At 52.7% G+C, this 25,170-nt stretch overlaps 2 protein-coding genes across 2 annotated transcripts in view; one reads left to right on the forward strand and one right to left on the reverse strand.

Annotated features, from left to right (window-relative positions):
• Nucleotides 1-13,512, forward strand: part of LOC102576684 (zinc finger protein 724) — an 89,624-nt gene extending 76,112 nt beyond the window's left edge. Inside the window, exons 5-6 of the mRNA XM_059727720.1 lie at nucleotides 7,988-8,104; nucleotides 9,324-13,512. Of these exons, the coding sequence (XP_059583703.1) occupies nucleotides 7,988-8,104; nucleotides 9,324-10,957 (1,751 nt within the window). The 3' untranslated portion in view covers nucleotides 10,958-13,512. The remainder of the gene's footprint in view (nucleotides 1-7,987; nucleotides 8,105-9,323) is intronic.
• LOC102566400 (zinc finger protein 493) overlaps nucleotides 1-25,170 on the reverse strand; it is a 185,284-nt gene that overhangs the window by 125,935 nt on the left and 34,179 nt on the right. The gene's annotated exons all lie outside the window — the stretch shown is intronic.

A 25,170-nucleotide genomic window follows, 5' to 3' on the forward strand; every position in this document is an offset into this window, starting at 1 on the left:
GGGGAGCGGGGAGGAGGGGAAGCAGGAGGCGAAGCCCCGCCCTGCCCGTGCCCGGCGCTGTCTGCACACAGGTGAAGCCCCGGGCGGGCCGGGGCGGAGCGGAGCGGGGTGCCGGGAGCAGGGGCCGGGCCGGGGCTGCTGGCAGGGCAGTGGGGCAGGCCGTGTCCCGGGCCGGGTGCAGGCAGGAGTCCCGCGGGCACCTCCGCGCCGGCCGGGAGCGCTCGGGGCGGCAGGGACTCTGCACTAGTTTCTCTGGAGCCCGGGACCCACGTGGGGCTGAGCAGGGGAGCGGGGGGGCAAACCCTGCCCCCACCCGAGAAAAGCGGGGCAGGTGGAGAGTGCGGGGCACCGGCGGGGGGGCCGAGGAAAGGGCTGTGGGTCGTGTGCGGGTGCATGGGGGGGCAGCCACGTGTCTGCGGGTGGGGGGCACGCGCACGGCATTGTGGGAAGGGCGGGGTCCCGGGAGGATGCTGCGGAGGTGCCTGGGCGGGAGGAGCCGCCGGGGCAGCCCCAGGTGCGGGGCACGGCGCTGGGGCAGTGCCGCGTGTCGCGGCACGTGCGGGGCCGCTGCACCCCCCCCCCCCCCCCCCCGCGGCCCCAGGGACCCGAGCACCGGCCGCAGTGCGTTTGTGTCTGGCCACTGAAGGGTTAATGGGGGAGGGGGGCTTGTGTGGGGGGGGCCGCCACGTGGCCGTGGTGCAGGGGGTCGAGGGGGCAATGGAGCCTGTTTCCCCTTTGGATGCTGGGGGGCGGTGCGAGTGCAGGGGAGCACGAGCCCAGGTCCCCACAGTGCCCCTTCCCATGGCAGCCTGCAGGAGCTGATGGGGCAGGGGAAGTCGGCACCAGGCCAGCAGAGCAGCAGCTGCAGGAGCGGGTCCAGCACGGGGAGCCGCGGGGCAGGAGGTGATGCAGACCGTGCAGCCCCTCCTCAGGCCGAGATCCCCTCAGCACCCCCCAGCTGGCACCGGGGCATGACCCCCACCCCACAGACCCGGGCCCTGTTCCCTGGCAGCCAAGCGGCCACGGGGGGTCCCACGGGAGGCTGGAGCGCCATTGCCGCAGCAAGGAGCAGGAGCTGGAGCTGGCGGTGCTGGAGCCGTTCCTGGCCGTGCTGCCCCGGGGACGTGGAGCTGGGCGTGGGGGCGAGCGTGCACACCTGCGCCGAGGCCGTGCCCTGGCCGAGGGGTTTCAGGCGGGGCAGGAGCAGGACGAGAAGCCCCAAGTGAGAGCGTTTCCCCCTGACGTGGATGCTGCTGTCCCCGTCGCCGTGTGCTTGGGGGTGTTCATGTTCCCTCCCAGCCCCGTCTCGCCCACGTCCCAGCTCCCCCGTGACACACCGATCTCGTCCCCAGGTCGCAGTGAGCGTGCTGGTCGAGGAGGTGTCCGCACACAAGATGCCGTCCGCTGCGGCACTGCAGGACACTGGTGATTCCTGCCTGGAGCAACCCAAGGCTCGTTGTGTGGACAGATCTCTGGAGGAGTCAGCAGAGAGGGAAACCCCAGGGCCTCGGGATAAGCCACCTCCTGCCTCCAGAGAGGAGCCCCTGCCCCCCCAGGACTCAGGTGAGGGACCAGATGTAAGGGCCAGGCGTGGGTCCGGGTGCCGGAGTGGCTGTGCTGTGCGCAGGGGGAGGCTCCAACGTCTGCCCCAGCCGGGACAGGGCTGCAATGTTGGTAACCCCGGGGCTGGGCTGGGACCGAGCTCTGATCCCTGCGGCTGGGCAGCTCCCAGGTTGGGCCCTGATCCGTCTCGCTGGATGTGTGCAAATCCCAGCACAGAGAGGCTGTCTTGGGCCTTGTTGTGCCGTCATGGTACCAGTCAATGACCTTATTCATGTTCCACCATTCACTCGCCCCTGCCCCTTTATCATGTCCCCATGAGCCCTCTGTGCCCAGTAAAGGGCTGGTGCAGGGGATGGGGAAATGAGATTCCCCAGTGGCCTTGGCTAGTCTGGGTACAGCTAAGCCAGGGCTCTGTCCTGCTGCAGATTCCCCCGAAACCGAGGAGACCTGGGAGCTCTCAGCAGACAAAAGCTCCTCAGGGTGGTGCCCCAGGCCAGGTCCTTCCCCACGAGTAGGTACAAAGCGGTGGCTCGACCCTGTCCAGAAGCGGGAGGCACTGCCCCTCCGTGCAGAAATCTCTGCCAGAGCATGTTGGTCCAGTCACTGCTCCAGCAAATGAGCAGCTCTTGTTCTCCCAGCGGTCCTAGAAGCATTTCCTGTGCTTGGGGGAGACTGACCTTGCATTTCCCCTGCCCTGCCCTTAGCATGTGGATATGACACAGCACCAGCCTGGTCTGGAACAGACTTATTAGGGCTCGTCTCCCCCCTCATGCCCTTAGCAAGAGCTGTGGGACGTGGAGTCTACCTTCTCCCCCCTCTTCCACACACCGAAGCCTCCGTCTGCCTTAGTGCCAGGCCAGTGCAGGAAACGAGCAGGGCTTTCCCCGTGCCCGCAGCCCCAGCGCTGCCCTGTGCACTCTTCCCCACACACAGGTGCTGGGACCCTGAGCAGCGCTGAGCAGAAACCTGCTGGAGAAAAGCCTGTGAAGCTGGAGCTGCAGAGGACTTGCCCAGGGGGACTGGAGGAGAGGGGCTCCCTGACACCTGAGCCGGGCCCAGTGCAGAAGGGGCAGGGCAGGCCTCCAAAGCAGGGGCAAGGACTGGAGGTGAGCAGGGCACCCGGTGCAGTTGGGGGTGGGAGTGCAGCTGGGGCAGAGTGCAGGCAGAGCCCGGGGGGCTGTAAAACATGTTGGGAGCAGAAAGACATGAAGAGCGTCAAGCCTGTCATGCTGGAGATTGGAAACAGCCCAAGCTGGCATTAGCAAGAAGTGCAGATAGCCAGGGGCGCTGGCACCCCTGGTTGGCCGGGTGAGAGTGCATGGAGACGGGGCTCCCTGCCTCCAAAAGTGCCGGCCCGGCTGCCTCAAAGGATCGAGCTGACAGACAGTGATGAGCTGAGCTGAAGCCGACACGTGAGCTCCCATGTCCACAGCTGCATCCACCTCGCATGTCAGCTGAATAACGGGGGATGTTGCAGCCCTGCCTGTCCTGGCTGAGCCTGCAATGAGCTGTAGTGCCGAGTGATTGCAGACATGGCCGTGGGGCTGGGAGCAGCTGGCCCAGGAGACACTGATGGTGCAACGCTTGTGCCTGCAGCTCCGGGGGGTGTTTGAGGCCGTGGCAGTGTATTTCACGCGGGAGGAGTGGGAGCTGCTGGATGATGAAGACAAGGTGCTTTACCGGGACCAGATGCTGAAGACTTACCAAGTCCTCGTTTCCCTGGGTAAAACTCTCGTTCTTGCTTCTCCATGGATCTGTGCTGACTCTGATGTTTTCTAGTCACCTCCCTGTGTTTCAACAGTTTCATTCTCATGAACTTTTGGCTAGTGGTTTAAATGCTCCAGTGCAGGCTGGGGGCGACTGGCTGGGCAGCAGCTGTGCAGAAAAGGACCTGGGGATGACAGTGGACAATGATCTGAACAGGAGTCAGCAGTGTGCCCATGGTGCCAAGAAGGCTAATGGCATCCTGGGCTGCTTTGGTAGGAGTTTTGCCAGCAGGTCAAGGGTAGTGATTCTTCCCCTCTATTCAGCACTGGTGAGGCCACATCTGGAGTCCTGTGTCCAGTTTTGCACCCCCCACTACAGAAAGGATGTGGACACAATGGAGAGAGTCCAGTGGAGGGCACCAAAAATGGTTGGGGGGGCTGGGGGACATGACTTATAAGGAAAGAGAGGTGATTGGGCTTACCTAGTCTAGAGAAAAGGGGACTGAGGGGAGATTGAATAGCAGCCTACAGCTCCATGAAGTGGGGTTCGAAAGAGGGGGCAGCTGGACTGTTCTCAGTGGGGGCAGATGACAAAATAAGGAGCAATGGTTTTAAGGTGGAGGAAGGGAAGTTTCAGTTAGATATAAGGAAGAGTTTTTTTTCACTAGGAGGGTAGTAAAAGACTGGAACAGGCTCCCCAGAGAGGTTGCAGAGTCTCTATCCTTGGCAGTTTTTAAAGCTCAGCTAATCAAAGCCTTGGTTGGGATGTTGTAGTTGGGGCTGGTCCTGCTTGGAGCAGGGGTTTGGACTAGATGTGTCCCTTCCAACCATAAATTTCTGTGATTCTAAAACAGGGGCTTGTTCTTTCTTGTGTGCCAGGTTGAGCAATGTACCTTTTACTAGGTCAGTTTTTTCTTTTCTCATGCTTTCTTTTCGTTCCCCTTCTCCCAGAGGATTTGCTTTGGACTCGCTCACATGCTTTCTCTGGCTCAACAAAGATGACATAGACCATTTCTACATTCTGGCCTTTCACATGCTGTGAAATGTGTCCGTCTGCCTCCTTGTGTCCATATTCATGACTCCCAGGAACCTGTATTTGAGAACCTGTGCACTCATCTCCCCTTCTGGGATGATCCTCTCATAGATTCAGAGATTTCATAGATTCATAGACATTAGGGCTGGAAGTGATCATTGGATCCAGCCCCCTGCCCTAGGGGCAGGAAGTCAGCTAGGGTCAAAGGATCCCAGCAAGATAAGCATCCACATGTTTCTGAAAAGAGTCCAGAGTAGGGGCTTGCACCACCTCTGGAGACAGCCCACGGCAGGGGGTTGGACTTGATAATCTGCTCAGGTCCCTTCCAACCCTACCAACCAACTAACTATGAGTCTATTCCAGGCTTTGGGGGCTTGGACAGTAAATAAGTTTTTCCTTATGTCCAGCCTAAATGGTCCTGGAGGAGTCTGTGCCCATTGGACTTTGTCAACTCTCGGGGTGCTCTCATAAGCAGGCATTCCCCCAGATCCTGATGCACACCCCTGATGTACTTATAGGCTACCTCCGAGTCACCCCTGAGCCTGCGCTTCTCCAGGCTGAAGAGTCCCATAGCTCTCAGCCTCTATTCTTAAGGCCTGTTCTCCTGCCCTCTGATCATGCACGTGGCTCTCCTCTGGACTCTCTCAGCTTCTCCATGTCCTTCTTGAATTGTGGAGCCCAGAATTGGATGTAGTACTCCAGCTGCATCCTCACAAAGGCTAAGTACAACGGGAGGATGACATCCTGGGACTTTCTTGAGAAGCATCGGTAGATGCAAGCCAGAGTTTTGTTCGCTTTGCCAGGGGCAGTATCGTATTGGTGGCTCATGTTCATCTTCTGGTCAGTCATGCCCCCCAAGTCTTCTTTGGTCATGATGCTAGCAAGCACAGCACTGCCGACCCTGTAAGTGTGATGCAGTTTTTCCCGCCCCCCCAGGGTGGAGGACTTTGCATTTCTCTGTATTGAATGCCATCAAGTATTCATCCGCCCACCTTGCAAGCCTATCAAGCTCGGCCTGGATCACCATCCTATCCTCAAGTGTGGATGCTCTTCCCCACAGTTTGGTGTCGACAGTGAACTTGGCTAGCCCACTGCTGACACCAGAGTCCAAGTCATTTATAAAGACGTTAAAGAGTGCAGGTCCAAGAACGAAGCCTTGGGGAACACCACTGGTCACTGAGCACTGGGTTGATTTGGTTTTGTCAACTACCACTCTCTGGGTCTGACCTCGGAGCCAGTTCCCGAGTCATTGGACAGTAGTGTAGCCAAAGCCGCAGTTGGCCAATATTTCCATGAGGACATCATGGGGCAGCAGGTCAAAGGCTTTTTTAAAGTCTAGATATACGAAATCAGCCTCTTCCCCTCTGTCCAGGTGAAGTGTCACCTGGTCATAGAAGGAGATGAGATTGGTCAGGCAAGACCTGCCTGCAACAAACCTGTGCTAGCCTATTGTGAATGCTTTCTTTGATATTTTTTTCCAAGATCTTTCCAGGGATGAAGGTTAAACTGACTGGCCTGTAGTTCCCCAGATCTTCTTTTCTCCCTTTCTTGGAGTTGGCACCACATTGGCCCTCATCCAGCCTTCAGGTACTTCGCTTGAGCACCTAGATTTCTCGAATATCCTTGCCAGTGGCCACACTATGATGTCTGCCATTTCCTTAACCACTCTTGGGTCAATCTCTCTGGACCAGCTGATTTGTGGGTGTCCAGCCTCTCAAGGTGTTCCTTCACAAGGTCTGTGCCAATGGTGGGCATATATTCACCCTCACCATGGCCATTCCACATCATACTAGACAGGGCGGTCCCTTTGGATTAGTGAAAAAACAGTGCAAAGTAATCATTAAGCAGGTTGGCCTTTTCCTGGGTGTCGGTTGTCAGCTGCCCCAATTGCTTTAGTCGGGGTCCAGTGTTACCCTTGTTTGTCTTCTGACTCCATACATATCTGAAAAAGGACTTTTTATTGTCCTTGATTTGTGTGGCCAGTTGGAGTTTGGTTATGGCCTTGGCTTTCTTGATTCACTCCCTACAGGTGTGGACCAGTGCTGAATACTCCTACTTAGCGGTATTTCCTATCTTGCATCCTGTATAAGCCTCTCTTGTTTGACATCGGAGGTCCACGAGTTCCCTGTTGAGCCAAGGGGGTTGTTGTGCCCTTTTACTACCTTTCCTATGGGTTGGGATGGACATCCCTTGTGCTTCTAGGATTGCTCCCTTAAGCAGCTACGATTTGTCATGAACTCCCCTCCCTGTCAAGTCATGGCTTCTCAGGGCCTCCACAACAAGCCTTTTGAGCTTCTCAAAGTTGGCTTTCCTCAAGTCGAGGACTTCTGCATTGCTGACTGACTTGCCAGCTTTTTGATGGATAGCAAAAGTGATCAGCTTGTGGTCACTGTCTCCCAGCTTCCCTTCGGTTCTTAGGTCACTGACTAGATCATCCTCTTTGACCTGTACCAGGTCCAGCAGTGCCTTACCTCTTGTCAGCCCATAAACTTCTTGAGATATGTAGAGTTTGTCCATGCACATGAGGAAGCTTTGCGACTAATCGGATTTAGGTGAGTGCTCTTCCCATGAGATGTCCAGGTAGCTGAAGTCTCCCATGACTACCATGCACTGAGAGCAAGTGGCCATAGCCAGTTCCCAGGGAAATTCCTGGTTGAGCTCTTGATCCTGGTTAGGAGGTTTGTAGTAGACTCCTACCACTGTATCCCCTTCACCACATTCCCCTTTTATTCTAACCCAGAGGTCTCCAGTGTCCTCACTGGGTGCCAATCTCAGGTTGCAGGGATGTATAGTATTCCTTGATACAGAGAACTACACCCCTGTTCCTTTTTCCAGCATGATCTCTCCTGTACAGGGTATAGCCATCTATACCCGTGGTCCAGTCATAGGAGGAGTCCCACCAGGTCTCCGTTATCCCTATGAGATCATAGTCCTTTCTGTTTAGCAGAAGGACCAGTTCCTCCTGTCTATTCCCAAAGCTCCTGGCATTAGTGTACAGGCAAGTAAGTGTGCCATTGGAAGCCCTAGGCTTCCTTGCACTTATGGAGGAGCTCTGCTCCTGGGCTGAAGTAGGAGTGCGTAGGAGTAGGAGGGGTAGGATAGGATAGGATATTGAATTGTATCCTCTCATTGGATAGGGCACATCCTTTTCTGTTCCCTGGTGATGTTGAATTACCCTCTCTCCCCCAAAAAAGTCTCCTTGTCAGGGACCTGTCATGGATGCTTTTCACTGCGAAAAGTCCTCGCTTTAAACCTTCACTGAGAATATGCTCATTCACTCATTTTTCTGGATTTTCACTGATGAGATAAATGTTATCCATCCATAAGTGTGCCCATTATCTCTTCCTTTTGGTACCTTGAAAACAGTAAAAGCTTCATCTGTCTGCTCCCTGGTATATCAGGGATCACTGCATCTCCATGCCTGTCCCTGGTTAATGCCCTTCCTAAACCAGGAGTGGTTGGTGCTTTGTTTCCTATGACCATCCCTCCACTACCTGGATGACAAGCACCATTATTTATTGAAGGTGCCTCCCTGCAGTGCCTTCTCTTTCCTAAATGCCAATCCTGCCTTGTCCATCAAGGCACTAATAGAAACCAGGAGTTAATGGATCCATTCCCCAAATTTCAGTTGGTTATTCTGAATCCAGTACAGTCACTAACCCTATTTAAGTACTGCCCCAAACAGGATATCGAGGTCCCACACCTGCCTTAATCTGCAGCATCCAGCAAGGACAGGTGGAGCTCTGGGGCTGTGATGATGAGAGCCGTGGGAAAATCTCCAGATCAGAGGAGCTGCTGCCAGGTGAGTTGTGTCTGTCCCCTCCATCCTACTCTGCTCTCAGAAATGCTCCACACCCAGAGTGCCAGGGGGGCCTGGACACTGCAGACCTGCCCAGTGCTGCCCTTGCAGGATGCTGACCTCAAACACAGCACATTATGCTGTAATGTCCCCGGCAGGTGTTGTTCCCACTCCCTGAAATTCAACGATGTGAAGAGAAACAGCTGTTCCCTTCTGCCGCTCATGACAGAGGGTAGGGGGCAATCAGGTTTTCTGTCTTGATTTTTCAGCCCAGATCTGGTATCCTTGGGATACCAAGACCTTCAATTTCCATCTTTACTCAACTGTGTAAGAGTTGATTCTCCAGCCCAAGGTAGCTATACCTCTCTACCAACTTCTTCCAGAACATGATGGGATTTGTAGCCCTGCATGGGAATCAGGATGGGATTCAGAGGCTCTATGTAGCTGTCACTGTTGGAGAAGAAAGAAGCTGAGGTTTTGCCTGGCTTCTCCTGATCAGGTTCCCTGGAAGCCAGGAAGTGTTTCATCTTGGTCTCAGGCTGCATTAAATGGCTCCATGGCATGGGTAGGATTCAGAAGCTTTCAGGCCATCAGGGGAAGCGAATCCCCCATGGTTTGCACCAGAATTGCCCCCTTTGTGTTTTGTGTCTGGGGCCCTGAGTTACATGAAGCCTGAGACTCAGCACGTAGTCCAGGTTCAGGATCATGCCAAGGCCTTAGACCCATTGCAGGCTCCTGTAACAGGGAGACCACCTTGGACCAACAGCAGAGAAAAGCTTCATGGGTTCATTCCCTGCACCAGACCTTGCCCTGGAGGCAGGCAGGAAGCACAGCCCTGCTCCTTTCACAAGAGAGAGCCACAGCTCTAGGTCCTCCCTTCATCCTCAGCCCATTGCAACATGAAGCTATTCAGGTACTGTCCTAACACGTGTCCTACATGTGCTTCTCCTAGCAGCGCTGGAGGTGATGAGGCTGACAAGTGGGCCTCTGTGAGTCTGGCTCTGAACTCTCTCGAGTAGGGACCATTAGCCCTGCTGAGGGACCTGCCCCTCCCTCACACCCAGCACATGGGGTTTTGGCAGGAAGGCCTTGTTTCCTTGAGGGAACACACAAGTGCCAAGGTCCAGACCTGCTCTGAGGCCCATCCCAGCAGAAGGAACAGCAGTGTTTGCCTTTTGCCAGCTGAGTAAGGGCTAATCTGCAGTTTCTCTTCCCCATGCAGCACGTGCCTGGCTGTTGAGCAGAGCTGAGGAGCAGAGTCCTGCAGAGCTGGAGCCACCGTGGACTTCCCCACGGAGTTTAGGTGCGATGGACTCCCTGAGACTCAAGAAAGAGCAATGGCACAAGAGTCCAGGGAGGCCCCAAAAGCAGAAGGAGAATGTGGCAGTGAACCAGGTACCATCTCCAGTTGGGGATGAGAATGGAGAAGGGGCAGAACCCAAAAAGAGCCCTGGGTGCAGGGAAGAATGTGTGGAGTTGAGAAACCTAAAGAGCCACTGGAAAGAGGCACTGCATCCAAGCCAAGGCAGTAGGGAGGGTCTCAGAGGAAAGGAGAAGCTCACTGCTGTTCACTGGGGCAAAGCCCACCCCTGCCCTGAAGTCCAGAAAAGCCTGAACTGCCCATCACTCCTGGCACTTCACAAGATAAGGCACACTGGGGAGAAGCTCCACATCTGCACCAAGTGTGGGAAGAGCTTCACCCAGTCCTCCAACCTAAACCGACACCGCCTCATCCACACAGGGGAGAAGCCACATCAGTGCTCCGAGTGTGGGAAGAAGTTCCACTTGTCCTCCCACCTGGCCCAGCACCGGCTCATCCACACAGGGGAGAAGCCACATCAGTGCTCAGAGTGTGGAAAGAGCTTCAGACGGCTCTCCACCCTGACCCAGCACAGGTTAATTCACTTGCCAGAGAAGCCGTATCAGTGCTCTGAGTGTGGGAAGAGGTTCCACCTGTCCTTCCTGCTGACCCAACACCAGCTCATCCACAGTGGGGAGAAGCCACATCAGTGCTCGGTATGTGGGAAGAGGTTTAGCCTGTCCTCCTACCTGACCAAACACCAGCACATCCACACAGGGGAGAAGCCACATCATTGCTCAGACTGTGGGAAGAGCTTCACCCAGTCCTCAAATCTGACTAGACACCGCCTCATCCACACAGGGGAGAAGCCACATCAGTGCTCAGAGTGTGGGAAGAGCTTCAGACAGACATCCGACCTGGCCCAGCACTGGCTTATCCACACACGGGAGAAGCCACATCAGTGCTTGGAGTGTGGAAAGAGCTTCACCCGATCCTCTGACCTATCCAAACACCGCCTCATCCACACAGCAGAGAAGCCACATCAGTGCTCAGGGTGTGGGAAGAGCTTTACCCGATCCTCCCACCTGAACCAACACCAGCTCATCCACATGGGAAAGAAGCCACATCAGTGCTCAGAGTGTGGGAAGAGCTTCACTCGGTCCTCCCGCCTGGCCCAGCACCAGCACATCCACACAGGGGAGAAGCCACATCGGTGCTCAGAGTGTGGGAAGAGCTTCACCCGATCCTCAAGCCTTACCCAACACTGGCTCATCCACACAGGGGAGAAGCCACATCAGTGCTCAGAGTGTGGGAAGAGCTTCAGACAGCTGTGCAGCCTGACCCAGCATCAACTTATTCACACGCAAGAGAAGCCACACCACTGCTCGGAGTGTGGGAAGAGCTTCACCCAGTGCTCCAGCCTGACCCAGCACCAGCTCATCCACACGGGGAAGAAACCACATCAGTGCTCAGAGTGCGGGAAGAGCTTCACCCGATCCTCCACCCTGACCAAACACAAGCTCCTCCACACAGGGGAAAAGCCACATCAATGCTAATAGTGTGGGAAGAGCTTTAACTAGTTTTCCCACCTGGTCCGGCACTAGGTCTTCCAGACAAAAGCGAAGCCACATTGGTGCTGAGAGGAATGGGAAAAGCATCACCCAGTCCTCCAACCTGGCCTGGCACCAGCTTGTCCCCATGGGGGAGCAGCCACATCAGTACTCAAAATGAGGGCAGACCTGTGGTGGGCCAGTAGAGGGCGCTTCTATGCTGAGCTACCCACCTCCCTGTGCCCCACCAAAACCATGCTTCAGGGGCCTCCCCTGGGGAGCCTGCATCTGGCCAAGGCCCTTCTGGGAGCATACCCACAAGCCTGGGGTAACCACTGCCACCACAAGGACCTTGGTCTTTGAAAGGGCTCTGTACCACCCAGGGTACACAGAACTTGTTGACCTTAGGGGTGCTCAGCGTATTGTGATTTTTTGGGGTGCTTCTTTTAGCCTGAAGCATTCACTAGTAGCCTTCTGCATGGGAGGAAAGTAAAAAAGCCATGCCCTTCTTAGCCAGCCGAGCAAAGGGGCTATACAGGCAAGTCTCAGCCACATAAGCAGTTACAGCACGGTGTGCTATGACAGATAGCTTTATTGCTTAAAAAGAGAGAGGGGGAGGAAGGAATGCAAAACAAAGTGTTGAAAGAAAACCAACTTGACCAAAACAGAACTGGCTCATTAGCCCTTGTGATACAAATCTAAAGGTATATAACTCTAATTCAGGGGTTCCCAACCTTTTTATGCTGAGGCCCGGCAAACTGTGGACCGGAAGAGACGGCACACTGGCCAACTGTGAACCAGCAGTGACCGGCATACTGTGGGCAGGCAGACAACCCATTTTTATACTGAGTACTGTACTGAGTACAGTATAAAAAATGATGGCTGCTGGTACACAGTATGCCAGTCATTTCCAGTCAGCAATTTGCCAGTGTGCAGTCACTTCTGGTCTGGCAGTCAGCCCTCCTGCAGACCAGTAGCCAACCCTTCACGGCCTGGGCCCTTGTCACGCCTGCTCTGATTTACTGGATAAATTTCAGGAAAGCTATTTCTATGTCCATCCAGAGGGTTCTGGAGGCCCATGCTTCAGTTAGTGTTTCCAAAAATGTCTCTCCAGAAGCAGTCCCCACCTAGACCAGGTGAACTGACCCTTAAATACCATTTTTTGATCCCATCACCTGGCTCCCCAGAAGCAGGAAATATTGAAACCCAGCTGAGACAGACCAATCTTTGTGAAAGACCTCAGAATCCCCAGGTGGAGGGCCCAGCCTCCCCGAACAGGCCCAGCAGGGACCTCGGTGGGGAACTGAAATGATGGGCCTCTGCAGCACGAGGAGGGGGATGGGAGGTGTCAGGCCTGAGGACAGAGAAAGAGAGCAGAGGATTCCTTCATACCTTCAACCTGACCAAACACCAGCTCATCCACATGTAGGAGAAGCCACACTGGTGCTCAGAGTGTGGGAACAGCTTCCCCCAGTTCTGGCACCTGGCTTGGCATCAGCTCAGCCACACAGAAGAAAAGCCACAGTGGTGCTTGTAGTATGGAAAGACCCTCCCCCACTCCTCAAAACTGGCCCAGCAAGAGTGCCTCCACTTCCAGGAGGATCCATAATTTTGCCAGCAATGCAGGAAGGATTTGGGGATGGTTATCTGCTCAGCACCCCCCAGTCTCTGCATCCAGGCAAGTGGACTCATGCCTGTGGATTGCAACCATAGTTCACCTATCGTTTGGCCCTTCTAGGGCACTGCACAACCCAAATGACATAGAGGCTGGCCCCCAAAGTTTGAGGGGAAGGGGTTGGAAAGAAACTCCTCAGGCAGAGGCCAACCCGGATGCTGGGGGAACCTGTGAGATGATGAGCCTTGCCTTGAAGCCTGTGCCATCCCCATCATTTTCTGAAAGCAGTCTGCTCCCAGGGGGAGAAGTGCCTTCACAATAGGGTGCCCTCCCAAAGGCAGCTGGCTCCAGCTGACGCCCAGGGACTGTCTTCAGCTAACTCGCAGCTTTGTCCTCACTCCTGGTCCCAGGGTCCTAGTATGTGAGGCTCTTGAGTTGCAGGAAGGGGGCACATTGCTGGCGAAGCAGTTCCCTGACTTCCACCCTGACCTCACCTTTTCCTCATCATGATGTCACACCTATCCCAGGCCTGCACATGCCCATCCAGTGTGCAAGCTCCCACTGCCACCCCCTGAGCCCAGTTTGGCAGTTTTTGCTGATTAGCCCCTTGTCAGAACTCTGCATAACTAGGCACCAGCTGCATTCCCCGCCCCGCTTTGCCCTCCTTCCCTTCATCCCATTTTCCATAGCAGGGTCCTTGCTAATCAAGCACCACAACTTAAGAGGATATGCCAGTGGTTGGTATCTATGTCCTCTCCAGGTCTGTGAAGTGGGAACAGGGGCCAATGCCTCTGTGATTTCCCAGCCCCTTCCCCTGCCAGAGAATTCCCCACAATCCAGGTGTTTTCCCAAACCTTCAGGAGCAGGAGCTGCTCACACTCAAGGCATTACACCATGTGCAGCAACAACCCTGCCCTTTTGAATAAAACCGTGGTCTTGGAAAGTAGAGTATCTTTTCTTGGTTAAATCTGATAGCTGGGGTAAAGGAGGTGCAGTGTGTGACAGGTCATGGCTCTTTGGTGCAAGGGTGGAGAAAGTATGAATTCATCCTGTGGGTGAAACACAGCACGTTTATAGGTGAGAGAGTATGTGTCAAAGGAACTGAAATCCTAACTACCCCTTTCCATCGCTGCCTTCCTCCTCTTCTGGGGTACTAGCCAGAAGAGTACCCCCTTAGGTGTTTTGGCTCTCCCTTTCTCTATCCTCCTTTTCTATCCTTTTCATTTCTTCAGTCAGTTCATGCTCCCCCACCTGTTTGTTCAGTTCCTTGATCATTTTTTCCGAGATAGTTTCCCCACCTAACCTTGTATACTTCAGAGCCTCCACCTCTCCTCCCCTCCAGGAACAATGGGGAAAAATCCATGACAGATTTTGGGTCTCTGGTAGGAGGGTTATTGCCCACTGGCCCTCGTTGTGCATGGGAACATGGTGTAGTCCGATGGGCAGCACTGTGGTGTCCCAAGCACTGGCAGAGGGATTGGGATTGAGTTTATGGTTAGGGGTAGAAAGGTAAGAAAGATTTAGCGACTTAACAAAAACACAACTACGCATAGTAACAAGACAAATAATAACAGACAAAAGCAATTTGCATTGGCAGCTTATTGGCAGTCCCCTCTGATGCCTGATATACAGCAAGCTTCTCTTTCCACAAAGTTCAGTGAAGTCAGGTGTCCCTGAACAACGCTGCCCGAAGGGTACCAGGAAGGAGCCTGAAATGCAGTCCTTGGGCTCCTCGAGGTCCACGGGCCCACTGATTCAGGCAACAGCTAACTAATCCAGATTCCTTTTACTTCAACTGTCCTTAGACTGACCAATAGCAGTACAAGCCTTGCATTGCTTTGATAAGGTAATTTTAACTATGCCACAGGACCTTACTACTTCAAGGCTTTGCTAAATTTTCTAGGCCTTATTGTATACAAGGCCTCACTACATCTTAGACTTTAACTAGGCTTTTAGCAACAACATATAGCTTAATAGCTAAACAAATACAGAAAAACACTTGATATAATCTTCATAGAGCATTCAGCAAGCACCTTTATCACACATGCACACTTTTCAGCTGTCACACTCCACCCCTTGCTGAAGTACTGTAATGGCTACAATTGAGATGCTAAAGCTCCATGTATTACATCAGGAAAATGAGGAAGGCTCTATACATTTAACTTGCATAGCATGAACAGATTTACAACAACAATGATTAAAACACCATTTAGCTGTTGCCACTAGGGCAATGCAGAATACTACGATGCTCAAGATGGTTAGCCACATAGTTGAGGTGGCACTTGGTGATACACGAATAGTACAGATTACATCATACCATTTACATGGCTCGGGCACGTTGACAGATTATTTGCCCACCCTCTCAAGCAAGGAGAACCAACTGAGTGCCTTGATGAGCCTTTGCCTCAAGGCTTTGCAGCTTATTTTTCACTTCATTCCAGTTTTCTAACCGTGGCATGTCTACAACTGATACCCATGAAGTGGGTATCATAAAGTTGAGAGGTATAGTCTCAGAGGAAATTTCTGGCCATTTTAGGGCAATAGTATGGTTACTTAATTGCAGCTGAGCAACGGTTCCACTTCTAGCTCCTGTGCTTCTGTGGCTTCCAGGGCTGCTGTTGCTGCACACAACATCCTCAACGGGTTCTTTGCCTCAGTGTTCCTAAGTGAGGGACACGACAAGTCTCTCACTGGGGTTGTAGAGAGGCAGCAGCAAGGCGCCAGACTGCCATGCGTAGACCCTGAGATGGTGCAGAGTCACTTGGAAGAACTGGATGCCTTTAAGTTGGCAGGCCCGGGTGAGCTCCATCCGAGGGTGCTGAAGGCACTGGCCGACATCATTGCAGAGCCACTGGCGGGAATATTTGAACGCTCGTGGCGCACGGGCCAAGTCCCGGAGGACTGGAAAAGGGCCAATGTGGTCCCCATTTTCAAGAAGGGGAGGAAGGAGGACCCGGGCAACTATAGGCCAGTCAGTCTCACCTCCATCCTTGGCAAAGTCTTTGAAAAAATTATCAAGGCTCACATTTGCGAGAGCCTGGCAGGACAAATTATGCTGAGGGGAAACCAGCACGGGTTTGTGGCAGGCAGATCGTGCCTGACCAATCTAGTCTCTTTTTATGACCAGGTTACGAAACGCCTGGACACAGGAGGAGGGGTGGATGTCGTCTACTTAGAATTCAGGTAGGCCTTCGATACGGTATCCCACCCCATACTGGTGAACAAGTTAAGAGGCTGTGACTTGGATGACTACACAGTCTGGTGGGTGGCGAATTGGCTAGAGGGTCGCACCCAGAGAGTCGTGGTGGATGGGTCGGTCTCGACCTGGAAGGGTGTGGGCAGTGGGGTCCCGCAGGGCTCGGTCCTTGGACCGATACTCTTTAATGTCTTCATCAGTGACTTGGACGGGGGAGTGAAGTGTACTCTGTCCAAGTTTGCAGATGACACAAAGCTATGGGGAGAAGTGGACACACCGGAGGGCAGGGAACAGCTGCAGGCAGACCTGGATAGGTTGGACAAGTGGGCAGAAAACAACAGGATGCAGTTCAACAAGGAGAAATGCAAAGTGCTGCACCTAGGGAGGAAAATGTCCAGCACACCTACAGCCTAGGGAATGACCTGCTGTGGGGCATGGAAGTGGAAAGGGATCTTGGAGTCCTAGTGGACTCCAAGATGAACATGAGCCGGCAGTGTGACGAAGCCATCAGAAAAGCCAATGGCACTTTATCGTGCATCAGCAGATGCATGACGAATAGGTCCAAGGAGGTGATACTTCCCCTCTATCGGGCGCTGGTCAGACCGCAGTTGGAGTACTGCGTGCAATTCTGGGCACCGCACTTCAAGAGGGATGCGGATAACCTGGAAAGGGTGCAGAGAAGGGCCACTCATATGGTCAAGGGCTTGCAGGCCAAGCCCTACGAGGAGAGACTAGAGAAACTGGACCTTTTCAGCCTCTGCAAGAGAAGGTTGAGAGGCGACCTTGTGGCTGCCTATAAGTTCATCACGGGGGCACAGAAGGGAATTGGTGAGGTTTTATTCACCAAGGCGCCCCCGGGGGTTACAAGAAACAATGGCCACAAGCTAGCAGAGAGCAGATTTAGACTGGACATTAGGAAGAACTTCTTCACAGTTCGATTGGCCAAGGTCTGGAACGGGCTCCCAAGGGAGGTGGTGCTCTCCCCTACCTTGGGGGTCTTCAAGAGGAGGTTAGATGAGCATCTAGCGGGGGTCATCTAGACCCAGCACTCTTTCCTGCCTATGCAGGGGGTCGGACTCGATGATCTATTGAGGTCCCTTCCGACCCTAACATCCATGAATCTATGAATCTATGAATCTGTTGTAAGAGAGTATACCTTGATTCTGCCCCTCTCCAGCTTCGGCTCCAGAATCCAAGGGGTTTTCCTTCTGCTTCCAAGGACTCCTTCTGCCACAGGCGCCAGTGTTGTCCTCCTTCCGAAACACCTATATGGAGCCAAAGCTCTCCTTCTGGACGTCATGCTGCTAGAGAAGCATGAACAGTTACTGCTTCTTTAAGGGCTTGTAAGGCATATTAATGCTTAGGACTCCATTCCCATTTAGTTCTATTCTTACATAGGTTTTACAAGGGACGATCTAATACGCTAAGCTCAGGAACATGCATACTCCAAAAAAGGAGTGCTCCCAATTGGGCTTGCAGTTCTTTCACGTTAGTGGGAGTCGGGGTCTCCACTATATTTTGCAGCTCCTCGGTTGGTATTGTGGACCCCCCATTCTGCCATTCTATTCCTAGAAATTCACAGTGGGGCTCGACCTTTTGGATTTTTTGTCCAGACAGTGTGAATCCAAAGGTAAGCACTTTCTCTTTTAATGATTCAAAGGCCTTGATGGCAGCCTCTCTGTCTTGACTGCCTACCATGACATCATCTGTATACTACCACATATGTACATCGGGGTGCTTTTCTTGAACTTCATGAACTATTGTAGCTAAAACCCCATTTGCCAGGGTGGGGTTGTGTATCCACCCCTGGGGCAACACGGTGTAGGAATACTGCTGCCCTATCCACGTAAAATAAATACTGGCCAGTAGCTCTCCTGGATGGGGATAGCAAAAAACATGTCTTTGATATCAACGGATCCCATCCACACAGGTCCATAAAATTGGATGCTTTCTGTCAAGGCTGGTAGTGATGTGACAGCAGCTGTTAAGGGGTCAGTATTAGCATTCAAAGCTTGAAAGTTAATAGTCAACCGTCACACTCCATTTGGCTTGCGCACTGGCCACAATGGATTGTTAGATGGGGAGTGGGTTCAGATAAGATCCCGTATTCTAACTGCTGACTTATGATACACTGGATAGGATGGGTGGCCTCGGGGGGAGTTCGATACTGGGGTCTATGTACTCCTTTTGTGGGAGGCAGGGTTAGTGGGATCATGCTACATTGAGTTACAGCTGTTATAGCCGTTTCTTCTGGTTCTCGGTGAGGCACTGCGCACCCGAACTGACAATTCTCTTGTTCAAGGGCCAACCGCTGTCCTCTTAATACATTCAGTCCCAGTAAACGTGGTCCCCTTTAAGTATTACTGCGGCTGCTGTTAGCTTAGAGACATTAGGTAATGCGAAGGTTGCTTGGACTAGATGTCCTGGTTGTGGTGCCTCCAAATCCAATTACTTGATAAGGGGTTCCTTTCTCCCCCTTCCAATCTGTGGAATCTAAAATACAAATCTGGGCACCTGTGTCTAATAGCATATCAATTGACTTTTTACTTTTACCTAATTGAATCTGTACAGGTATACAAATTAAGGGGCCAATATTGACTTTAGATACCGGTCCCCAGCTTGCTACTGCCCGCATTGTGGCCCCTTTTTTGGGGGGTTGGGCCGGCCGGACTCCCTATGCCACATGATCAGGCAGGGTAAAGGCTGGTGGCCCCGCATGTGCCTGGGAAAGTGTTGACAGTTTTGCCCTCAGGACAGAAAATCTCTCCGGTGACACTTGGTGGTGCAGAAGGCTCTGCTTTTGGTCTTGCCCTTTTGGTACAGTGTTTAGCCCTCAGCCCTTGCAAGGCATTGATGGGCAGTCTATTGATTTGCACTTCATTGAAACCGGCAGCTGACAAGTCTTTCCACATTTTTACTTGCAGAGTCTTGGGCCAGCCTTTCCCGCTTTTCTCAACAATTCGGGGGGGGGGGACGGGTCAGGTGGGTTATCTTTCACTGAGGCCACTGCTATGGCCTTGGCAGTTTTCATCGGCTTGTTAAGCCTTGGCTTCTGCAAAATGGGTAAAAGCTGCACTAATTGCTGGATTGCATCTTTTACCGGGTGACTCACTGCCTCTGGCTCCAAGGCCAACAAGGCTGAGGTGCACTCTGTTGGTGCTTGTCGGCAAAACCTCTTCCACAACGGTGCTGTCACGACTTCTGCATTTGGCGTGTGAGTCCAAACGGCTGCACAAATGATATTACTATAACTGGCTGCAGTGGCTTGGAGCGCAGCAGAAAACAAAGTAACATTTTCATCCCTTCCTGAAAAATGATTTAACTGGTGCTCAGGGCGCAGAACTATTTTTGCAGCTTTGGCTCTATTCAATGAAACTGCAAATGCCCCTTCACTATACATTTGAACTAGCCATTCTATTACTGGCTCTCCTGGCTTGGACTTCTGCTGCTTTTGAATATTTTTAATCTCTGCACAGGTAAAGGAATGCAGATCTGTTTGGGGATTCTCTCCTTGTGGCCTTGAATGAATTATGACCATGGGAAAAACTTGGCTGAGTTTCTCCCTCAGGGTGGGGAAGGCCTGGCTAGGTACCTCCCTCAGGGCAGGAACATACGGGGGTTTTTCAGCACCAGGCTCATCATAAATCTCCTCCTCTCCATCAATCTCCTCCCTTTGATATTCCCAGAGTTTAACTTCCGGTTTATCTCTATACAGACACTTGTGGGAGGATCGCTTCACAGCCTGTGCTAATTGCATTGTCTTCTGGAGGGGAGCAGCCACATGCGGGATCATAATTTTTCCTTTCTTCCATTTTAAAGTTTCCAAGCAGCTCTGCATAGCTCACATAGCCTTGCACACCATGCTGTTGAAATTTCTCACATCTTTTAACGCCATACTCAGCCGGGTGACCTCTTCCCGAAGCTGGGCATTCTCTTCGGCTCCTAACCGCAGGCACGTGGCCAGCAGCCACGAAAGGCACTCCTTCTCAGGCTTACCCCGGGCAGCAGTAGCAAACTTAGCCCAATGATCAGGTACAGTTCCCGGGTCACTCCAGGCAGGTCTCAACCTATCTTTATCCCACCCAGGATTCTCTATCCCTGTCAATTCCTTAATCAAAGCCACTAATGGGACCCATGCAACTCCCTTCATTCTGACCTTTCTCTCTGGACCAGAGCTTCTCAATCCTGTTCATGACAACAGTTTATGTCCCAGCCACCTGCGGAGGGTTTGGGATTGAGAGTATGGTCAGGGGTAGAAAGGTAAGAAAGATTTATTGACTAAACAAAAACACAACTACGCTTAGTAACAAGACAAACAATAACAGACAAAAGCATTTCACGTCGGCAACTTATCGGCAGTCCCCTCTAATGCCTGATACACAGCAAGCTCCTCATTCCACATAGTTCAGTGAAGTCAGGTGTCCCTGAACAGCGCTGTCTGAAGTGTACTGGGAAGGACCCTGGAATGCAGTCCTTGGGCTCCTCGAGGTCATAGAATCATAGATTCATAGAATCATAGAATCATAGACGTAGGGTGGGAAGGGACCTTGTAGATCTTCAAGTCTGACCCCCTGCCTGGGCAGGAAGAAAAATGGGCTTAAATGACCCCAGCCAGGAAGACATCAAGCCTCTTCTTAAAGCCCCAGGGTAGGAGCCAGCACCACTTCCCTTGGAAGTTGGTTCCAGATCCTACCCGCCCTAACTGTGAGGTAGTTCTTATGGATGTCTAATCTAAACCTACTCTCCAACAACTTGTGGCCGTTATTCCTTGTTATCCCAGGGGCGCTAGGGGAAACAAGATCTCCCCCAAACCCTTCTGGTCCCCCCTAGTGAGTTTATAAATGGTCACCAGGTCCCCCTCAGCCTTCTCTTCTGAAGGCTGAACAGGTTCAGGTCCCGTAGCCTCTCATTGTAGGGTCTGCCCTGCAGTCCCTGGATCATGCGGGTGGCCCTCCTCTGGACCCTCTCTATGTTGTCCACATCCCTCTTGAAGTGGGGTGCCCAGAACTGGACACAGTACTCCAGCTGTGGCCTGACCAGTGTCACGAAGAGGGGGAGGATCACCTCCTTGGCCCTACTTGAGATGCACCTGTGGATGCACGATAGGGTCCGGTTAGCCCTGCTGATCATGACCTCGCACTGTCAGCCCCTGTTCATCTTGGAGTCAATGATGACTCCAAGATCCCTTTCTGCCTCCGTGCTCTCAAGAAGGGAGTTTCCCATCTTATAAGTGTGCTGCCGGTTACTACTGCCCAAGTGCAGCACCCTGCACTTGTCTGTATTGAAACGCATCCTGCTTTTGTTAGCCCACCCCTGCAACCTATCCAGGCCTTTCTGCAGTCTTTCCCTCCCTACTAGTGTGCCCATCTCACCCCATATTTTGATATCATCAGCAAATTTGAACAGGTTGCTTTTCACCCCATCGTCCAAATCGCTGATAAAGAAATTGAACAGCGTGGGCCCAAGGACCGAGCCCTGGGGGACTCTGCTCCCCACTTCCCCACCCAGGTCGAATGTGACCCGTCCACCACCACCCTCTGAGTATGGCCCTTCAGCCAATTAGCAATCCATCTGACCATAGATTCATAGATTCATAGATGTTCGGGTCAGAAGGGACCTCAATAGATCATCGAGTCTGACCCCCTGCATAGGCAGGAAAGAGTGCTGGGTCTAGATGACCCCAGCTAGATACTCATCTAACCTCCTCTTGAAGACCCCCAGGGTAGGGGAGAGCACCACCTCCCTTGGGAGCCCGTTCCAGACCTTGGCCACTCGAACTGTGAAGAAGTTCTTCCTAATGTCCAATCTAACTGTAGCCATCGATGCCACAGTCGCCTAGTTTTTTAATGAGGATGGGGTGGTCAACAGTGTCAAAGGCCTTGCTGAAGTCCAGAAAGACTACATCTACGGCGACACCTGCATCCAATGCTTTTGTGACCTGATCGTAAAAGGCAATCAGGTTAGTCTGACATGGCCTGCCCCCAATGAAACCATGCTGTTTGCCCTTGAGCATCATCCCCGATGCTGGCCCGTGTCAGATGTCCTCCTTGATGATTTTCTTAAACAGTTTGCCCAGGATTGAGGTAAGACTGAGGGGCCTATAGTTGCCTGGGTCCTCCCTCCTCCCTTTTTAAAGATGCGGACCACATTGGCTATCTTCCAATCATCTGGCACCTGGCCCGGGCACCATGAGCGCTCGTAAAGCCGTGCCAAGGGCCCAGCAATAACCCCTGCTAGCTCCCTCAACGCCCTGGGGTGGAGAGCTTAAGGACCTGCTGATTTGAACACGTCCAGCCCCTCCAGAAGCTCTCTAACCCGGTCCTCCTCAACCTTAGGTCTTGAGGTATTCCCCTTGAGTCCATCTTGAATCACAGTGGTGATTCCCGGTCCCTGCACAAGAAAATGGAGGTGAAGAATTTGTTAAAGAGGTCTGCCTTCTCCTCTGGCACAACCACCAGATTGCCCAGCGTACCTTGTAGGGGCCACACATTTCCCGGTGCCTTCTTCATCCTCCCTATATATTTGAAAAAGGACTTTTTATTATCTTTGATCTTGGATGGTAGTCCTAGCTCTATGTCCACCTTAGCTTTCCAAACAGCCCTGCTACAGGCCCGAGCAGTGGAGGTATACTCCTCTTTGGAGATAGCCCCCCCCTTCCACTGGTGTACGCCGCCTTTTTGGCAACCAGGCATTCCCGGATGGCCTTGGTGAGCCAGGGAGGCTTTTGGGCATTCTTGCCCCCCTTGCTTCTTGTTGGGATCATCACCCCTTGGGCCCTGAGTATCGTCTCCTTAAAGAATGACCACTCATCTTGGGCACTGAGTTTCCCTGCCTTCGAACCCCAGCGCCTCTCCCACCAATCTCCTCAACTTGTTGAAGTTGGCCATCTCCATGGGCCTACTGATCCAGGCAACAGCTAACTAATCCTTTTCACAGAGCTGTATCTTCCTTCTGAATGGTTTCCAGATATTCCAGCCAATTTAAAGCTTCTGAATGGTTCTGATAATGTACAACCACTCAGATTCCTTTTACTTCAATTGTCCTTAGACTGACCAATAGCAGTACAAGCCTTGCATTCCTTTGTAAGGTAATTTTAACTATGCCACAGGCTTAGCTAAATTTACTAGGCCTTACTTTATACAAGGCCTCACTACATCTTAGACTTTAACTAGGCTTTTAGCAACAACTTATAGCTTAATATCTAAACAAATACAGAAAAACACTTGATATAATCTTCATAGAGCCTTCAGCAAGCACCTTTATCACACAGGCACACTTTTCAGCTGTCACACCATGGGGGTTCCCCCTTTTGGGCCATGTAATGATAGTGGGGCATTGGTGTTTTCCCCACTGACCCCCTGCTCCTGGGTGCAGGGGAACCTGGGGTTGAGCTGCCCGTGTTGTGGTGGGTGGGTTGCTGCAGGGGGTGTCAGGTGGCTGGCCCCTTTTGGGGGGTGATTGGTGGGGATGGGGTAGGAAAGAGGCTTACCTGGTGGGCTTGCCCACCATGCATTGTGGGGTGCAGTGTGCCAGGTGGTGCTCACTGTGTGAATACCCCACTTGTTGCTCTGGCTCTGGGAAGTAGATTGGAGACCAGAGAAGCCTTCTTATATCCCTGGGTGCAGAAGTCCTTAGGGGTTCCTGGACAAGAGGGTGGAGGGCTGTTGCTCCCCACGTCAGGAGCCCCTACTGTGTCATCCCCCCTCCAGCACAGCTCCAGATGTGCTTGCTGGGATGGCAGAGTGGGGAGCATGCCATCTGCACCCCTGCCTCCTTTACATACACCCTCCTCCCTTCCCATCCTCCACAGAGGGTGTTGTGATAAAAAATGATAAAAGATTGACCATGTTAAATTTTATTCTGTTCCTTTATTTTTGTATTTACAACAAATGAGACTGCACCATTCCCTGACTCACACACTCACTCCCAACAGTGTCATTAGATGATGTCGTGTCTGGCTCCCCCTGCCACCTACTCCACAAAATTACAGCAAAGTATGAAACTCTCATGGAGCCGTGGCGCTTGTATTAAATTTAAACCATGTTAACCTAAAGCACACTAGGTTTTGCAGTGAGCAGTACTGGGGTTGGGATCCCTCTAGCATGTGCCAGCTGCCCTGGGGGCTGTGCAGGTCTCAAGGGTGGCTGTGCTGCAGCACGTGTCACCAGGGAGCTACACTCTGCATTGCTGGCCCTGCACACCCCATGGGTGCATGTGTGCGAGACATCACAAGACATGTTACTGACTGACGTCACTGCACTTTCTCTTACTTGGTCAGAGGCAGCGGGGAGCTGGGCAGGAGTCCCCAGGAATCCTCTTCCTACACCTTGACCAGGCCACAGAGCTTCAAACTGGGAGCAGAAAGGTCATGCTAATCAGGTTGACTTCAGCCAGTGCTTTTGTGTGAGTAGTATATATATATTGAACAATGTTTCAAGGATGCCTACACCTGGCCAGTTCTCTGGACTTGGCTGTTGATGTGTGGGTGATATACTGAATGAAGCTAGGTCCTGAACCCAAAAACTTGTGCCAGACAAAAAAGAAAAACAAAGTGAAGAGGGGCAACCACGGAGAGAGTCCTGTGCCCCCTTCACTCCTAATGCCCCTAAGCCATCATGTCCCCTGCAGCTGCCGGTCCCTTTGATCTTCACCAGTCTTCCCCAGCACGGAGATCCTCAGCACCTTCCACTGCCGGCGTCGATGCTGGCCGCGGCAGATGGATGTGCTCCACTCAGCGGTTCCCTGCCGCTCCTCCTGCACTCGGCACGCCCCCACCTGTGCTCCTGGGGCTGGTTTTTAACTTCACCAGGTGACTTCTCTTCATGACGTCACCCGGCTCCAGCTGGAGATAGGCACGGCTGACAAACCACTCGGGCGGTTTTCCCCGGTGCGCCTCCTCACTTCTCTGGACCCCTGCAACAGGTAGGGTTTTTTCTTCTTTTACTTTCAACTGGGGTCTGCCTCTGGAGGAGGCTTCCCCCTTGATCAAGCCTGCATCCCTGGGACAAATTGGATCTGGAGAGGTTACAGGGATGTGCGGATGAGAATAGGATGGGATTCAATACTGACAAGTGCAAGATACTGCACCTAAGGATAGAGAACCAGCAGTATACCTATAGGCTGGGGAACTCCCTTCTCATCAGCACAGAGGCAGAAAAGGATCTTGGAGCCAGTATAGACTCCAAAATGAACATGGGCCGCCAATGTGGGGACACGGTCAGTAAGGCCAACCACACCTTGTCATGCATCCACAGATGCATCTTGAGCAGGTCCAAGGAGGTGATCTTCCCCACTCTATGCGACATTGGTCAGGCTGCAGTTGGGGTACTGTGTCCAGTTCTGGGCACTGCACTTCAGGAGGAATGTGGCCAGCATCAAAAGGGTCCAGAGGAGGGCCGCCCGCATGAT

Source organism: Alligator mississippiensis, chromosome 1 (assembly GCF_030867095.1).
Source record: "Alligator mississippiensis isolate rAllMis1 chromosome 1, rAllMis1, whole genome shotgun sequence".
Lineage (NCBI taxonomy): Eukaryota > Metazoa > Chordata > Crocodylia > Alligatoridae > Alligator > Alligator mississippiensis.